The sequence below is a fragment of the Carcharhinus amblyrhynchos genome, chromosome 18, assembly GCF_965287045.1.
Source record: "Carcharhinus amblyrhynchos chromosome 18, sCarAmb.v2.hapA, whole genome shotgun sequence".
Taxonomy (NCBI): domain Eukaryota; kingdom Metazoa; phylum Chordata; class Chondrichthyes; order Carcharhiniformes; family Carcharhinidae; genus Carcharhinus; species Carcharhinus amblyrhynchos.
Window position 1 is genome coordinate 51691475 of NC_137341.1, and position 17349 is coordinate 51708823.

At 41.3% G+C, this 17349-nt stretch overlaps 1 protein-coding gene across 1 annotated transcript in view; it reads right to left on the reverse strand.

Moving 5' to 3' along the window:
- Nucleotides 1–17349, reverse strand: part of snx29 (sorting nexin 29) — a 538494-nt gene that overhangs the window by 141799 nt on the left and 379346 nt on the right. The window contains exon 18 of the mRNA XM_080207008.1: nt 9525–9606. Coding sequence (XP_080063134.1) covers nt 9525–9606 — 82 coding nt within the window. The remainder of the gene's footprint in view (nt 1–9524; nt 9607–17349) is intronic.

A 17349-nucleotide genomic window follows, 5' to 3' on the forward strand; every position in this document is an offset into this window, starting at 1 on the left:
TGCAATCTCCTTTTAGATAACCTCCACGTCATTCTAGCAACTGAAATCGACTTAAGTCTTACAACTTCATTGGGTGTAAAATGATTTGAGACGTCCAGTGGTCGTGAAAAGGGTTATATAAATCACATTTTTCTTTTATGTATTTGAGATCTATAGGGTGGGTGTTTAACCTTTTATTAGTGCTCACAACACTGTGCCTTTGACCCTGAGTGAGAGCACTGCATTGTGTAAAACGGGTGACTCTGGAGCGAATGCATTTGAGGTGGAATATCTTATCCTGACACTTTTCCTACAGTAGTCATGATGTGGATATGCTGGTGTTGGACTGGGGTAAACATAGTAAAAAGTCTGATAACACCAGGTTTAAGTCCAACCGATTTATTTGATAGTAAACTCACAAGCTTTCGAGGTTAAGCTCTTCTTGAAGAAGTTTACTATCAAATAAATCAGTTGGACTTAAACCGGGTGTTGTCTGACTTCTTACTGATTTATCCTACAGTCATTTTATTTGACTGCTCGCTTATCAAACAATGCTTTCCCATCCTGATACCACCTCCACCTCACTCCCCTCAAAACACGAGGGTTCAAACTCACATATTCCTGGCACACAGCTGGCCTACTCGTCAATACTCAATTTTGGCTCAATCGTTTTAAAGTCTGCACGCTCCGATTTCCACATTCAAATACACCTACAATTCCCACAACATTATGCTCCTTTCTTCCATGGCTAAACATCTAAGGTCATCTAGACTCGAAACGTTGGCTCTATTCTCTCCTCACAGATGCTGTCAGATTTGCTGAGATTTTGCAGCATTTTGTGTTTTTATTTGTTGTTTATCTCCCTGTCCCGCTCTCTTCCTCCCGTATCACAGGTACAAAGGGTTGATTTTCTTTTATTTCTAAAATCAGGATCATCTGTTTAACTGCCTGTCACTTTCTCTTCCCCTACCCATTCTAACTGCATACTTTTTTATATTCATTACAGTTTGTCCTCACTCTTTCAAATTCATGGAATCATAGAATCTTCCAGTGCAGGAGGCCATTTAGCCCATCGAGTCTGCACCGACCATAATCCCACCCAGGCCCTATTCCCATAACGCCATGCATTTACTGTAGCTAGTTGCTCTGATACGAAGGGCTAGTTTAGCATGGCCATTCCACCTAACCCATGCATCTTTGGAGGAAACTGGAGCACCCAGAGGAAATCCACACAGACATGAGGAGAATGTGCAAACTCCACACAGTGACTCAAACTGGGACTGTAACACTACATTCTGCACTCTCTCCTTTCCCCAAAGTATATTCCCCTATAAGGACTGCATCATTGAGGTTCTGCATTGATGTTAAAAAACATCTCATTCAGTCACTAGTGTGGAGTATTGCACTCAATGGATGAGAGAGTTGGACTCTGAAGAAAGAGAGGAAAGAGGATGAGAGGCGAACAGCTTTTCAAATGTTTATATAGAATCATAGAATCCCTACGGTGCAGAAAGAGATCATTCGGCCCTTGAGTCTGCACTGACAACAATCCCACCCAGACCCTAACCCCCAGAACCATGTTAGTCCTCTGACATTGAGGGGCAATTGAGCATGGCTAATCCACACATCTTTGGAGTGTGGGAGAAAGCCGGAGCAGGCACGAGGAAAATGTGCAAACTCCACACAGATAGTCACTGGAGGCAGGAGTCGAATCCAGGTCTCTGGCACTGTGAGGCAGCAGTGCTAACCACTGTATCATCATGTCATCCGTGGAGAATGCTCAGAATTAGCTGAACGGATAGAAAGACAAATGAGTGGGTTAGAGGAAGAGTAGAAGTTTAGCAGTGAAAATGGTTGCTAAGTACAGTTAGAGAAAGAAAGATAGCCAAGTACAGACATTGGGGATTAAGACTCGACAGCCTTGTCCTGACAACAATTCAAAGGGAAATTGAGGTTAAAAACAGAAGAAAAATTGGATGGATGGATGACGTGGCCTGAGGGAAGCTTGAAGAAAACTATATGGCTATGGTAACAAGGAACAAACACAGACCGCTCATGGTTCTCTTATTAAATATTTTTCTGCACAGGTTCTTGCCAATGGCTTTTATTTATTTTTTTGATTTGATTTATTACTGTTACATGTATTAGTATGGAGTGAGAAGTATTGTTTCTTGCATGCTGTACAGACAAAGCATTCTGTTCATAGAGAAGGAGAGTGCAGAATGTTGTGTTACAGTCATAGCTAGGGTGTAGAGAAAGATCAGCTTAATGCAAGATAGGTCCGTTCAAAAGTGTGACGGCAGCAGGAGAGAAGCTGTTCTTGAGTCGGTTGATACGTGACCTCAGACTTCTGCACTTTTTCCTGATGGAAGGTGGAAGAGAATATGTTCTATTTATAGGCCTGCGTTTTTTTTCTAAACAAAAAAATCAACTTGTAAATAGTGATGTGCTATTTTCCATACTTTGAGGCAATGGGAGATGAAGTGAGTGTGTGGCACATTCTCCAGTGACTGCCAATCACAGATGGCAGAAAATAAGGACCAAGACTCAATTCACTGGAAATTCATCTGCAAACAGAGACTGTTCTCAAGTCAGTTACAAAAGAATGAACTGTTTGGTAAACACTTTGTTGAAAATGGAAGATTGTCAACTTGTTTCCACGGGGGGGAAAATCAACAGCGTAAAGTTGTGAAATACCATACGGAATGATACATATGATTTCACCCCAAGTTTTACAGTAATCCTACAAATTTACTGTAAACTATAGCACAACACAACAAAAATGGAAACCTCATTGCACATAGAAAGTAACAACTAATAATTGATAAAATAATTAAAGTTACTTTCATTTGGGAGTAACCGTCTCAATAGTTCATTGAATTTTATAAGTAATTATCTAACCGTATCATATTACAAAGTCAACTCTGCACCTTAAACCTCCAAACATTTATTACACCCAAAAGAAATTAAACCTCTATTCTAATTTTGTATCACGAGGCAGCAACTAAACACAGACTTCAACATTAACCTGCTGTCACTGAATCCAAACTTATTACAACACATCTCTTCAGAACCTGGAGTCTAAAAAAACAAATATGTTGCCTTTTCCAATTCCATCTCTTCTTGACTAAAAAGGGTTTCTTTCAGCAGATGCTGCTTACATATGGTTGCTGCACGTTTTAGTCAACACTCAAAAAGGTCCATAATGTGTTGTTGCACCGCTGAGTGGCTCTGAGTGTTGTAATGATCTACACAGTAAATTAGACTGGAAGGTGAAGAGACAGAACTGCATAGTGCACATGAGTCACACGGTGATCTTTGGAAAAGTTGGCATCATGTGTTATTTGAAATGAAAGCAAGGTCTAGGGCAATGATCTTCATTCAGAATACACTTACATAACTATGAACTAGGGACATCCGAGGAATTCCAATAAGACTTTTTAATCCTTAAAAATATAAATCTTCTAATCAAGTGGTGCCTTCAAGTCAACAAGCAAAGAATCTAACATTGACTATTTGATTCAGGAATAATCAACATTCTAAAAATAGAACTGTTGGCTGAACAAGGAACAATCATCAAAAATGATCGATTATCTGAAGTAAGAATTAATCATCACAAAATGGATATTTCATACATTTATGCTGTACATCATTACTTCTAAGGAATACATTTATCTACATACGATTTTTAATTGTGTAATGGGCTGGGTTACATTCATGACCTTTTGTAGATCCTTGCAGTCTTGGGCAGAGCAGGAGCCACACCAAGCAGTGATACAACCAGAAAGAATGCTTTCAATGTGCATCCTGTAAAAGTTGGTGAGACTTAATAATAAGAACATAAGAAATAGGAGCAGGAGTAGGCCATCTAGCCCTTCAAGCCTGCCCCGCCATTCAATAAGATCATGGCTGATCTGTTGTGGCTCAGTTCCACATTCCCGCCCTCTCCCCATAACCCTTAATCCCCTCTGTGCTGGAGCAGAAATTCAGAAGCTGGAGATTTAGATTTCAGAGCTTTCTCAGTAGCAAGCCCATGCCTTTCTCATCCCTGAGCCTGCTGCAACATAACTGGGTTCAGTTAACCACCCATGGACCTGAGCCAGAGCCCCACTGACATCTGGACCCAACAGAGGGGGCACCAACATGAGGGACTAAATCCAGCCCATTAACTCTGATTTTCTTTCGACAGATGCTTTCAGACCTGCTGAGAAATCTCAGCATTTTCCATTTATATTACAGGATTTTTAATAACGCATTAATGAGTCAAGACCCATTTATTGAACAATGGATAAAACAATGTCAAGTAGCTAAATCAGACACTCATTCAATAGTATTTCCAAAAACATTTACTTTCTTAATTTGCTTTTTGGAAATGGCAATTTTCTTCCACTGGAAGTAAAATCATTCCAGACTATCATTTGGCAACAATAGAAATTCAACTTGTTGTTGTACAATCATTAGTAAACATTGAGGAATACGAAATTCTGGTCTCCAGGAACAGGCACGCAGAGTGAATTAGGTATCTCCAGGTGTGCCCGAGTATCTCAGTATAAAAATAGCAATCTATTATATTCTTATTGATGGGTTTTTTATGGATGTTAGCTACTCTTAATATAGGCTTGCAGCCTCACTTTCCCCATTAATCTACAAGAACAAAGGATCGCAAGGTTGTGCAGAAAATGATTGAAAACAACTAAATTGCAGAATATAAATGGGTGTTAAAAAAAAGAAGCTACTGTGAAAATCCCCTAGTTACCACAGTCCAACACCTCTTCAGGTACACCAAGCGAGAATTTAGCATGGCTAACGCACCTAACCAGCACGTCTTTCAGACTGTGGGAGGAAACTGGAGCACCCGGAGAAAACTCATGCAGACACAGGGGAGAGCGTGCAAACTCCGCTCAGTGACCCAAGCCAGGAATCAAATCCAGGTCCCTGGTGCTGTGAGGCAGCAGTGCTAACCACTGTACCGCGCCTACAAAACCTGTCATGTTGCAACTGTACACAACTCTGGTGCGGCCGCACTTGGAGTACTGTGTGCAGTTCTGGTCCCCACATTACAGGAAGGATGTGGAGGCTTTGGAGAGGGTGCAGAGGAGGTTTACCAGGATGTTGCCTGGTATGGAGGGGAGGTCCTATGAGGAGAGACTGAGGGATTTGGGGTTGTTTTCGCTACAAAGAAGGCGGCTAAGAGGGGATCTTATTGAAACATATAAGATGATTAGAGGTCTAGATAGGGTGGATAGTGATAGCCTTTTCCCTCGGATGGAGAAAGCTAGCACGAGGGGGCATGGCTTTAAATTAAGGGGGGGTAGTTATAGGACGGATGTCAGGGGTAGGTTCTTTACCCAGAGGGTGGTGAGGGATTGGAATGCCCTGCCTGCTGCAGTTGTAAATGCGCCTAGTTTGGGGGCGTTTAAGAGATCCATGGATAGGTTTATGGACGAAAAGGGATTGGTTTAGATTAGTGGGTCATTGTTTTTTAACTGGTCGGCGCAACATCGTGGGCCGAAGGGCCTGTTCTGCGCTGTAATGTTCTATGTTCTAAACAGATGTGCTCAAGAATGTCGGTTAAGAGAATTCACTCCAGGAAACACCCTCTTTATTCAAAAAAATGGGAGCAAGATATCTTTAAGCAACATAAATTTTAGCATTGAACAGCAGCTAGGAATGCCCATAAGGGGCTTATTGAGGAGAACTAAATAGTCATATAACCTGCACAGCTTATCAGCACATTTCAAGTGTTCTCTCCCTGATTTATTTTATCTACTGAAATTACTGAATGTCAAATCTCATCAATGCAACCGCAAGGATTCACTGATGACGTGGGTGCTTTTCTTAATTAATTCACGGGATACAGGCGTTGCTGGCTGGTCAGCACTTTTGTCCATCCCTAGTTGCCCGAGGGCAGTTGAGAATCAGCCACATTGCTGTGGCTCTGGAGTCACATGTAGGCCAGACTGGGTAAGGACGGCAGATTTCCTTCCCTAAAAGAAGTAGTGAACCAGATGGGTTTTTCCGACAATTGACAATGGTTTCATGGTCATCAGCAGATACTTAATCCCAGATATTTTTTATTGAATTCAAATTCCACCAGCTGCCGTGGTGGGGTTTGAACCCCCAGAACATTAGCTGAGTTTCTGAATTAATAGTCTAGCGATAATACCACCAGGCCATCGCCTCCCCGTGCAAAGTGCAGCCCAAGAAATTAATGAAAGATTTTCCAAGTTGCTATTTTCAGAATTACTTCTTTCATTGATTCATTTTCCAAATTCCCATTCCCACAATATCCCCTCCAGCCATCAGAGTGACTAGTTCAGGCAATTGAATTTGCAATTGACATTGGTCAGCATCCCTTAATAAATGTTTCATTCTCTGATTCAGAGAAACAGAGTATGTGAGAAGAGCCTCAAGGCTTCAGTCTTCACTGGAATCCTCTTGAGGCAAAAATCAATGGCACAGTCACTAGGTCATGTCATTAAAATATTTGTCAGAACTGAAATTGAACGTGACTGTCCCACAATACAGCAAGGAGACAAACTTTCGCTCCATAAAATAGGAAATGTGCGCATGAACAAATAATCCTATTTATAAAATGTGGCAAGAGGGATTGTTTGTGAACACCATCAGAATGCAAAGTATGTCTCCCCTCAAGGACAAGGAGCAGCAGCAATTGATCATGGGAGAACTGCAATCAAAATGGATTAAAAAAAGACAAAAAAATCAAAATAGTAAAAAAAAAATCAAAACAATAAAATTGGCAGAAATATCTATTTGATTTGACTTATTAACATTTGGTGAAAAGTATTGTTTCTTGCGCTATACAGACAAAACATACTGTTCATAGACAAGGAAACAAGAGAATGCAGAATGTAGTGTCACAGTCATAGCTAGGGCATAGAGAAAAATCAACTTAATGTGAGGTAGGTCCATCCAAAAGTCTGATGGCAGCAGGAAAGAAGCTTTTCTCGAGTCGGATGGTACGTGACCTCAGACTTTTGTATCTTTTTCCCAACAGAAGGAGGTTGAAGAGAAAATGTCCGGGGTGCGTGGGGTCCTTAATTATGCTGACAGCTTTTCCAAGGCCATGTGAAGTGTAGACAGAGTCAATGGATGGGAGGCTGGTTTGTGTGATTTACTAAGATAGAATTGTCAAAGGTATGATGAAACTGAATTAATGATATATTCTATTCCTCTGAGAAGTGTCTAAAGTTCACTGTTCGTTTTTCTCAAAGCAGTCAGTATGTCTGGAGGGAATCTAACAGATGCTGGAAAGTAGAATATATACTCATTTTAGCCCAGCAATGTTTACTTAGAATGGAGCTAATTACGTTTGGTTTATAAATGAGAAAGCACTCCTGGGGTGTTTTTTTTTAGTTAAAGTAATGGAAGGTGAGTTAGGTATACGGGGTCATGTGATGTTGCTAATGGGACAAACTCGATTTATAGCAGTGTGGTTGAAGACCATAGGAGAAAATTGGAACTGAAATAGTGATAAGCTAGAAATTAGAATTGTTTCCTTTTGTTTTAAATATTGTTCAACTGTTAAAATGGGCTGTTTGTAAACTGTGTTATGAATAAAACTTGTTTTGATAAAGAACCCTCATTTGTCAGTAGAATCATACCTGGAGAGAAGCATTCTATCCTTACATTTATGCCAAAAACAAAAAAGAATTGTTGGGGTTAATCTGATTTCATAACATGCCTTGGGGTTCAGGTCCAGCAAACTAACAAGGGATGTGTGTGTAATTATTAATCATTCACTCTCGATAATGTCGTTATCCACAAAATAAATCAAATATTTGAATCCATGACAAACGTGTTTTACTTTGGGTCAAATTCTCCAAAGACTGACTAAGCAACAACTCCAGCGATTCCCACCAGGTGTTCAGCACGATCCCGATCGTGACCCTCCCTGACTCAGTCATGTTTTAGAGGGTGGGGGTTATTTGTGGCAATGAATTGGAGGGGTGGGAATTAAAGATGTTGGCACAGCCTGTTCTTCAGAGATGAAGGCACAGGTTCCGCTCTTTGCCAGCATCAAAGGCCCCCTCCCCTCCCCCCCTTAATCACTGGCATCAAAGTGCACACCCCTACGTGAACCCCTGTTATGGGCTCACCAATGGGCCCTGCCCCTTCAGGCCCCATTCCTTGACAGTGCCAACATGGCAGTGCCCACTGGCAGTGCCAATCTTGTGCCAAAAGGGGATCACCCTGGTGTGATCATGTTTCTCCACCTGGGTACATGAGGCCAGAGAATCTTCCCAATTAACTTAAAAGAAGTTTTTAACTTTTCCATACATCATTGGTGAGGCTGAATTGGGAACACTGGCCAATTATATTCTCAGCATATTACTCCCCACACTGTTCACCTTAAGAGTACTGTCTCAAGTGTACATTCTACTGCTAGTTAGAGAATAAATTACATATTGTTCTGGTAAACAGTGAGGAGAGTTGGCTCATTAAAATATCCATCCCCTCTTCATCTCACTGGCTGTAACAAGAAAGATTTAACCATTTAAGAGTTCACAATTTAAAATAAAAGTACATACACAATTCACTCCCACGTCCTTTTAGTAAACAAAAATGCTGAAATGTGGTAAAAGGGTTAGATAAATATTTGATTAATAATATTAAAAGGTGCTTTAAATATTCCACCTCCCACATATGCTGAAGGAGAGACTCTAGAATGTGTTAAACACTTCCCATTCACATAAATTACATTGAAATCAGCAAGGGTGACAAATTAATATGTCAATTAGAAGCCAGAGAAAGATCCAGTGAACAAAATTGGATACAATATCTAAATAGTGTAAGATTAACAAATTCCAGGGGCGGGATCTTCCGGCCACACTCACCCCCAAGGCCAGAAATTCCTGCCAGAGGTCAATGAACCTTTGTGTGGTCCACCCCTGGCGGGTGGGACAGGAAAATTCTGCCCCAGGTGTCACATCGCTTCTTGTGTTTCCATAGCTGGGGTAGTCAGTGGAGAGTGGCAACTCAAGGCTGGAACAAGGAGATGTGAACATGGATGAACACTCTTCCTTTCATCCTGATTGTAGGAGGTACTTTTAAATAACTTTCCTTCCAGAATGCATGAGGAGAGATTGTATATGGTCTGTCGAAGCAGAAACCTAATGAGCCAAATGTTTATCTTATATCCATTGTCCATAAGACAATAAGGTATAGGAGCAGAATTAGGCCACTCGGCCCATCAGGTCAGCTCTGCCATTCAATGATGGCTGATTTTTTCTTATCCCCATTCTCCTGCCTTTTCCCCATAAACCATGATCCCCTTATTAATCAAGAACCTATCCATCTCTTGTCATCATATAACTCCCTCCACCAAGAACATGCAGTATTTTTGATTCAGAGGATTTCATGTTTTTAAAGGAGGATAGAGATTGTGGGGGGACAGAAAGGGACACTTTGTGGATACGTAGCACTGTGAAATAAAGGCATATGGTGTAGATTTTAAAAGGCTTGCAAACAATGTACACAGTGAAGGTTTAATTTTGATTCATGTTTGTATCTTTGTTTCATACCTGGTAAACATGGAAAGCGTTAGCAGCTCGTCCACGCAGGAACACTGTCGGAATCCACACATTGATCAGCGCACAGTGAGCCCTGACAGAAACAAAGTAGTCCCACAGTGAATTTCACAGGAAAGCATAGAATTTACAAAACAACTTACAGGCAAAATAATCATAGAAATCTAGAAGATGGGAGTCACTTGGCCCTTTGACCCTGCTCCGCCATTCATTACAACCACGCTGATCATCCAACTCAGTAGCCTAATCCTGCTTTCTCCCCATAACCTTTGGTCCCATTCACCCCAAGTGCTATATCCAGCCGCCTCTTAAATACATTCAATGTTTTGGCATCAACTACTTCCTGTGGGAATGAATTCCACAGGCTCATCACTCTTTGGGTGAAGAAATGTCTCCTCACCTCCATCCTAAATGGTCTACCCTGAATCAAAAGGATGCAGTTCATTTAGGACAATTTCAGAGAACGTGTTAAATAATCAGAGCAGGATATGCAGCATGAACCACCTCAACAGCACCTGTCCCACTTCGTTTAGAAACTAACTTATTTGGAAAAATTGCTAACTTGGCACTTCCGGCAAAAGTAATGGAAAATATTGCACGTTTCACAGCTGACATTAAAACATTCTGTCAGAGGCCTGTATTCTGCTAATGGTGTTAATACGGCGAACAGAATAAAGGATCTTCACCATCACTTGAACTTAAAGATTTGGAAGGAATCAATGAATCAAAGCAAACATCAGGAGATCCTACAGTTGAAACCTCACGAACGTGGGCCAATTTCAATAATTCACACTTCATATATAATAAAACAAGCAAGCCTGTAGTAGAAATTGCTGTTCATTTCTCGTAACATTTCATTTAAAGCAGCTTGTAGGCATTCCATATTCATGATTTCTGAAACATTGCCTCAAGTGCCAACTATCAATTCTTCAGTTGTTTTAAGTGCATCTATTGTTTCCAAATATGTTCAACACGGTACTTATTGTGAGAAGGATTTCTGAGATTGACAGAAAGCGTAACCCTGCTGCGACAGATACTGGAGGTAGATGAAGTCAACATTGTAATAAAGTTCCAGAATACGATGGGTTATCCTTCTGTCACAGCAGGAATGGAAATGGATTTGAAAAGCAGCTACATCCTTAAGTATGGATATTAACAGTCACGCTGAATAATAGACGTCTACCCACTGATAATATAAAACAACTCTCTGTGATAACAGTGCAGTTAACACTCATTTTGACTTAGTTACAGCTGGAGTATTATCGTTAAATAAAATTGTTGTACCACTCTGCGGTTCTAACTTAAAACATTCTGTCATGATAGATTTTGAAAACGGCTTCAATAATAGGCAATGTGCACTCGTCACCTCAATGATGGGGATATGCATTTGACTTTCTGGGTCACTGCTCCCAAACACAGCTTTATTTCTGAGAGGTGCTGACAAGACCCAATGTGCAAGAAGGCCAAAAGAAAACTTGAAACTGTGCACCCTGTAGGATTGTGAAGTCAGCAGCTCAAGTGGTGATGCACACCTTAACCTCCAAGAAAACCATCCACAAGGACCTGGGGTTCTTTGCCATGTGGAATTCATTTTGCCCCAATGTTAATTTGTGACTGCCACAAAGTCACCTGGCTTCTGGAAATAGCGATGACATCATACAGGTTAAGCAGCCAATCGCAGCAGAGAATTCCCACAGGCAGCAAATCAGTTGTGGTTTTAGTGTATGACTAAAAACTCAGCTATACCTCACTAACAAATCATAGGTTTCACAGCCATATTTTGGCCTAAAAAGGTAATCTTGTCAATTCACTGATTTTTAAAAGCTCATCCTGTGGAGGGACTGAGCATCAGTGACAGCAGCCTTTGGATTTCCCATTTACCTGCAGAGACCAGAGGCTGCTATTAGTGGCACTGGATAATGAGAGCTGACTGTTGCAGGACCATTACAACTGAAAAATCCACATGTTCCAGATACAGGTGCCGCCAGAGTGGCACTATTTTGTCTATTCGCCCCACTACAGTCAATATAGAAGAGACAGAATTCAAAGGATAACAAGAGTAAAATTCAGGAATCTTACCCCAAATTTGAGGAGGAAGAAAAGAAACAGTCTGACCCCATAAAAACAAGTAAGAAGCAATCAGCATTGAAGTAAGGGGCGGCATGGTGGCATTGTGGTTAGTGCTGCTGCCGCCTCACAGTACCAGGGACCGGGGTGCGATTCTCAGCTTGGGTCACTGTCAGTTGGAGTCTGCACGTTCTCCCTGTGTCTGTGTGGGTTTCCTCCGGGTGCTCCAGTTTCCTCTCAGTCTGAAAGGCATGCTGGTTAGGTGCAATGGCCCATGCTAAATTCTCTCTCAGTGTACCCGAACAGGCGGCAGAGTGTGGTGACTTGGGGGTTTTCACAATAACTTCACTGCAGTGTTAATGTAAACCTATTTGTGACTAATAAATAAACTTTTAACTTTATAGTGGAAAGTGAGACAATTTATCGGTGTTAATGCAACTCCAGAAGTCATGCTGCAATGCAACCCAGTACAATGTGTTGAATACCTCTTATTTGGATTGCAGCAATCGATTAGAATGATAAATGGTCTGCTGCAATTGGACTGGGACAAAAGCAATACATAATGAGACAGCAACGTTACTGGATGAAGCAAATACAATCCAATATGCTGAACAATTGTACATTGTATTTGAGCTAATATGTCCAGTATAGTGAGAAACAATGCAGTAGCACCTCAAGAATCATACATTAGAAGAAAAATATTGGATTATCTGACCAAATACAATGAAAATTGGTCCAAGTCACTCACAATAATGTAACTCAACACAATGCAATCAGGCTGTTGTAATAAAATTTCATGAGTCACAAACCACCAAAGCAATTGCAATGTAATGAAGAGATATGTGACAAGTGCTGTGAAAAAGAATTTAAATATGAAAGGATGTGAATAACAAGATGCAAAAACAAGGACTTCTGACAAGATCTGAAGTGACGAGCCAGAGCAGAAGAAAGCTGCAACTGAGATGCAAGACAATGGACTTCAAAGCAAAGCTTCATAAATGATGAGTGGCAAAGGGAGCAGGAATGCAAATAGGACAGAGACTCAATGTGATAATTACAGACAGACTAATAATGAGTTCGGTCAGCAAGAGAAACTCACAACAATGAGAACAATATCACATTTTGTAAGGCGGCAAATATACATTTGCTGCAATCAGTTTGTAGACAAACGACTGGGAAAAACATTTTCCAGGGTTAGTTTACTGTTTAATTGGTCAGAGATACGATGTTACTGGAAATGTGATTTAATTACTTCGCAAAAGACACAAAAGTCTTTTTGTTATTGATAACAGAATTTAGTTAACGCTAAGAAACAGAATGTTGTCAAAACCATGATACTTATCAAGTTAGGAAGTGAAAGCTAAGTCACTACTTCTGATGAACTTCTTTATTCCACCTTCTTCCGTTGGGAAAAAGATACAGAAGTCCAAGGATACGTACCAACTGACTCAAGAACAGCTCCTTCCCTGCTGCTGTCAGACTTTTGAACGGACCTATTTCGCACTAAGTTGATCTTTCTCTACACCCTAGCTATGACTGTAACACTACATTCTGCACTCTCTCCTTTCCTTCTCTACGAACGGTATGCTTTGTCTGTACAACATGCAAGGAATAATACTTTTCACTATATACTAATACATGTGACAATAATAAATCAAATCAAAGTAGGTCAAAAAGTCACAACTTATGCTCAGGTATGCTGCTGTCTACCACAAGAAATGTTATAGCTCGCATGACTGATTGTCTGAAAGATGAAAATCATATCACAGAATCATAAAATCCTTACAGTGCAGAAGAAGGCCATTCGGCCCATTAAGCCTGTACTGACAACAATCTCACCCAGCCCTTATCTCTGCAACCCCATATATTTACCCTGCTAATCCTCCTCACCTATACATCTTGGGGCACTAAGGAGCAATTTAGCGTGACCAACCAACCTAACCTGCACATCTTTGAACTGTGGGAGGAAACCAGAGCACCCGGAGGAAACCCATGCAGACGCGGGGGGGGAGCATGCAGACTCCACACAGGCAGTCAGGCAATCACCCGAGGCCAGAATTGAATCCGGCTCCCAGCAGTGCTACCACTGTGCCACCTTAATCAATAGATTAAGGGATAAGATTCAGGACCACCAAACAAATACTGAAAGTGGTGACAAATCCAAATACCTATTAGTTCAAATGAAAATGGAAAGTGAATAACATCCCACTGCAGAATTAGTGCAAATCAATAATAAAATAAAGCTCAAGTAACGATTTCAGAAACTAATGTCTTAGATTGAGGAAAGAACAAGTGACGTTATTGTGAATATAATTAAATACCCAGAACAACGGACAGAAAACAAGAAACTGTAAGACAATAATGTCACGCACAGGAATTCAGCAAAACCAACAAATAAATAAGGAGGAAAATGCAGAGAAAAACTCTGGCAGATTTGGCTAAGCTGACCTTCCACCAAAATAAATTCAATCAAAACATGACAAATCCTCCAGCTAATGAAAAGGTTTCCAGCAGATTCTGAAATTAAAACCTGAAACTTTGAGTTATTTAATGTGACAGCTACAAAATTGGCAGCAATTACCCAACATAACTGGAGTCCAGAAATACTGAGGCAAAAACAATGCTGAGTTTCAACACTCGCACGTCAATTACTACCAAGAAAGGAAATTACTGAAGACAGCATCTGACCTGAAAGCAAAACTCCACCTGAAACAAAGACAAGACAAAGAACAAAGAGCAAAGAAAATTACAGCACAGGAACAGGCCCTTCCGCCCCGCCAAGCCTGCACCAACCATGCTGCTCGACTTAACCAAAATCCCCTAAAGACTTTGTGGGATATGCCACGTAATTAGTCAAATGTCTAAATCGAAATAAAATTTACTTGCGGAATTTAATGGTACTTTTCTATTAATAAGAAATTATGGTGTGTCATTCTGTTACTGAAACAGAGTGTCATTCAGAATGCTGTTTGTACAGTGTAATAGATACCCAGCTGGAAGATCGGAGTTATACTGTTAATGTTACCAAACAAATCTGCTGGGGAATGAGTCAAGGATGTATATGACCTGCCAGCTTGAAGTAAACTCACAGCAACACAAGGAATAGAAGCAGGAGTTGTCCACCAGGCCTTTCAAGCCTGCCCCGCCATTCAACACAAGTATGGCTGATCTATACTGGCCTCAACCCCTTTTCTATGTCATTTCTCCATTGCCTTGTACAGAGAGGCACAATGGTTAGCATTGCTGCCTCACAGCGCCAGGGACCCTGGTTCAATTCCCGGCTTGGGTCACTGTCTGTGTGGAGTCCGCACGTTCTCCCTGTGTCTGCGTGGGTGTCTTCTGGTGCTCAGGTTTCCTCCACAGTCCGAAAGACGTGCCAGTTAGGTGCATCGGTGATGCTAAATTCTCCCTCAGTGTACCTGAACAGGCACCGGAGTGTAGCGACTAGGGGATTTTCACAGTAACTTCATTGCAGTGTTAATGTAACACTACTGTGGCACGAATAAGTAAACTTTAAACTTATTCTTTGATCTATCAAATATTTATGCACCCCCACTTTAAATATTTATAATGATCCAGCCTCCAACACCCTTTAGGGCAGAGAATTCCATCTGCGAGAAGAAATTGAAGTGACCGGCCCTTTATCTTGAAGCTATGTCCCTTGTTCAGACTCTTCCATGACTGACAACATCTCAGCATCTACCCTGTCAAGCCCCCTCAGGATCTTAAATGTTTGAATAAGGTCACCCGTCACTTTTCTAAACTCCCAGGAATACAGACCCAGACTATTTGGTCTCTTGAAAGGACAACCCTCTCATCCCAGGAATTAGCCTGGTGAATCTCCTGTGGACTGCCTCCAGTGTTACTATATCCTTTTTAAGGTAAGGGGGTCAAAACTGTACACAGAATTCCAGGTGAGGCCTCACCAACACCCTGTACAATTGCAACAAAACCCCCCTATTTTTAAACTCCAAACCTTTTGCAAAAAGGTCAAAATGCCGTTTGCCTTCTTAACTACTTGTAGGACCTGCTTGCTAGATTTTCGTGATTCATGTACAAGAACACCCAGATCCCTCTGTACTTCACTCATCTTTAGTCTCTCTGCATTTAGATAATAATCTGCCTTTTGATTCCTCCTACCAAAGTGCATGACCTCCCACTTCCCCACATTAAACTCCATTTGCTAGGTTTTCATCCCGTCCTCCAATCTATCTTTATCTCATTGCAGGATCACAGTATCCTCATCACAACAAGCCTTTCCACCTATCTTTGTGTTTTCGTCAAATCTGGAAAGCTTATTTCACTCTCCTATGGAATAAACTTGCATCAAAAGCTCCCCCATCACATTTTCTGCACCATACACAGAGTTGGTGTATTGATTGGGTGGAAACAAGGGTTTTTTTGTTGTCATTGTGCTCAGGATTCAGATACTCACATTGATGCACATCCAAAATCACTTTATACTGACACAAAGATGGCAGTTCAGTGATGCTGAAAAAGGAGCAATATGTTGTTGTAGTTATGCCATTAAAGTGATTATGGCGGGGTGTAAATGACACAAACAAAAGTCAGGCAACGTTCTGAAGTGAAATCACCTTTTCAAATAATCTTCAAAAAGGTCTGTAGAAGGATCATTTAGATCTGAAACATTAATTCAGTTTTTCTCCACAGACTCTGCCAGACCTGCTGAGTTCATCCACCACTTTCTGTTTCTATTTCAGATCTCCAGCATCCACAGAATTCAGCTTCTGTTCAAAAATATGCCACTGGGATCAATATTTTTGGACATCTTTCTGGCTGACTTCATCCGCATTATTTCATACAATACTTTTGAGCTAAATGATGGAATTTTTGGCTCCCCGCAGGCTGCGAGCAGGTTCAGAGAACTAAAACTGAGCACCATGGCAGCAGTGATAATGTCCCTCACCATTTTCCTCAGTTATCGGCTTCTCTTGGGATTTAACCCACACTGGAGGAAGGGTCGAGTGGTTCACTCACCCATGTGTCAATTAAGGCCCTAAGGAGCCAATTAATGGCTACTTAAAGACTTCTTCCTGCCACTGATGGGATTTAACCCCCAGCAGAAGGTGTTAGCACCATGTGGTGCAGTTACCTGGTGCCCATTTTATTATTTTTTAAAAATTTGATTTATTATTGTCACATGTATTGGATACAGTGAAAAGTTTTTTTTTGTGCGCTATACAGACAAAGCATACCATTCATAAAGTACATTAGGCAGAAGGAAAGGAGAGGATGCAGGATGTAGTGTTACAGTCATAGCTAGGGTGTACAAAAAGATCAGCTTAATTTTGTGTACTGGTGGGGCCTTCCTATTCTGGCACCCTGTTCTCTGGAGTTCTCTGCTCCCCTCCTGCATTCCACCCTCTGCCCTGACAAACCACAGCTTGCAACTCTCTCACCAGGCTCTGTCCGCCTGGCCCTAATGAAACCTCGGACTCACCTTGAAGTCCAGGTCCTTTTATAGAACATAGAACATTACAGCGCAGAACAGGCCCTTCGGCCCACGATGTTGCACCGACCAATTAAAAAAGCAATGACCCTCTAACCTAAACCAATCCCTTTCCATCCATAAACCTATCCACGGATCTCTTAAACGCCCCCAAACTAGGCGCATCTACAACTGCAGCAGGCAGTTCCTCCGGGTGCTCCTGTTTCCTCCCACAGTCCAAACATGTGTGGGTTAGGTGGATTGGCCATGCTAAATTAGCCCTTAGTGTCAGGGGAACTAACT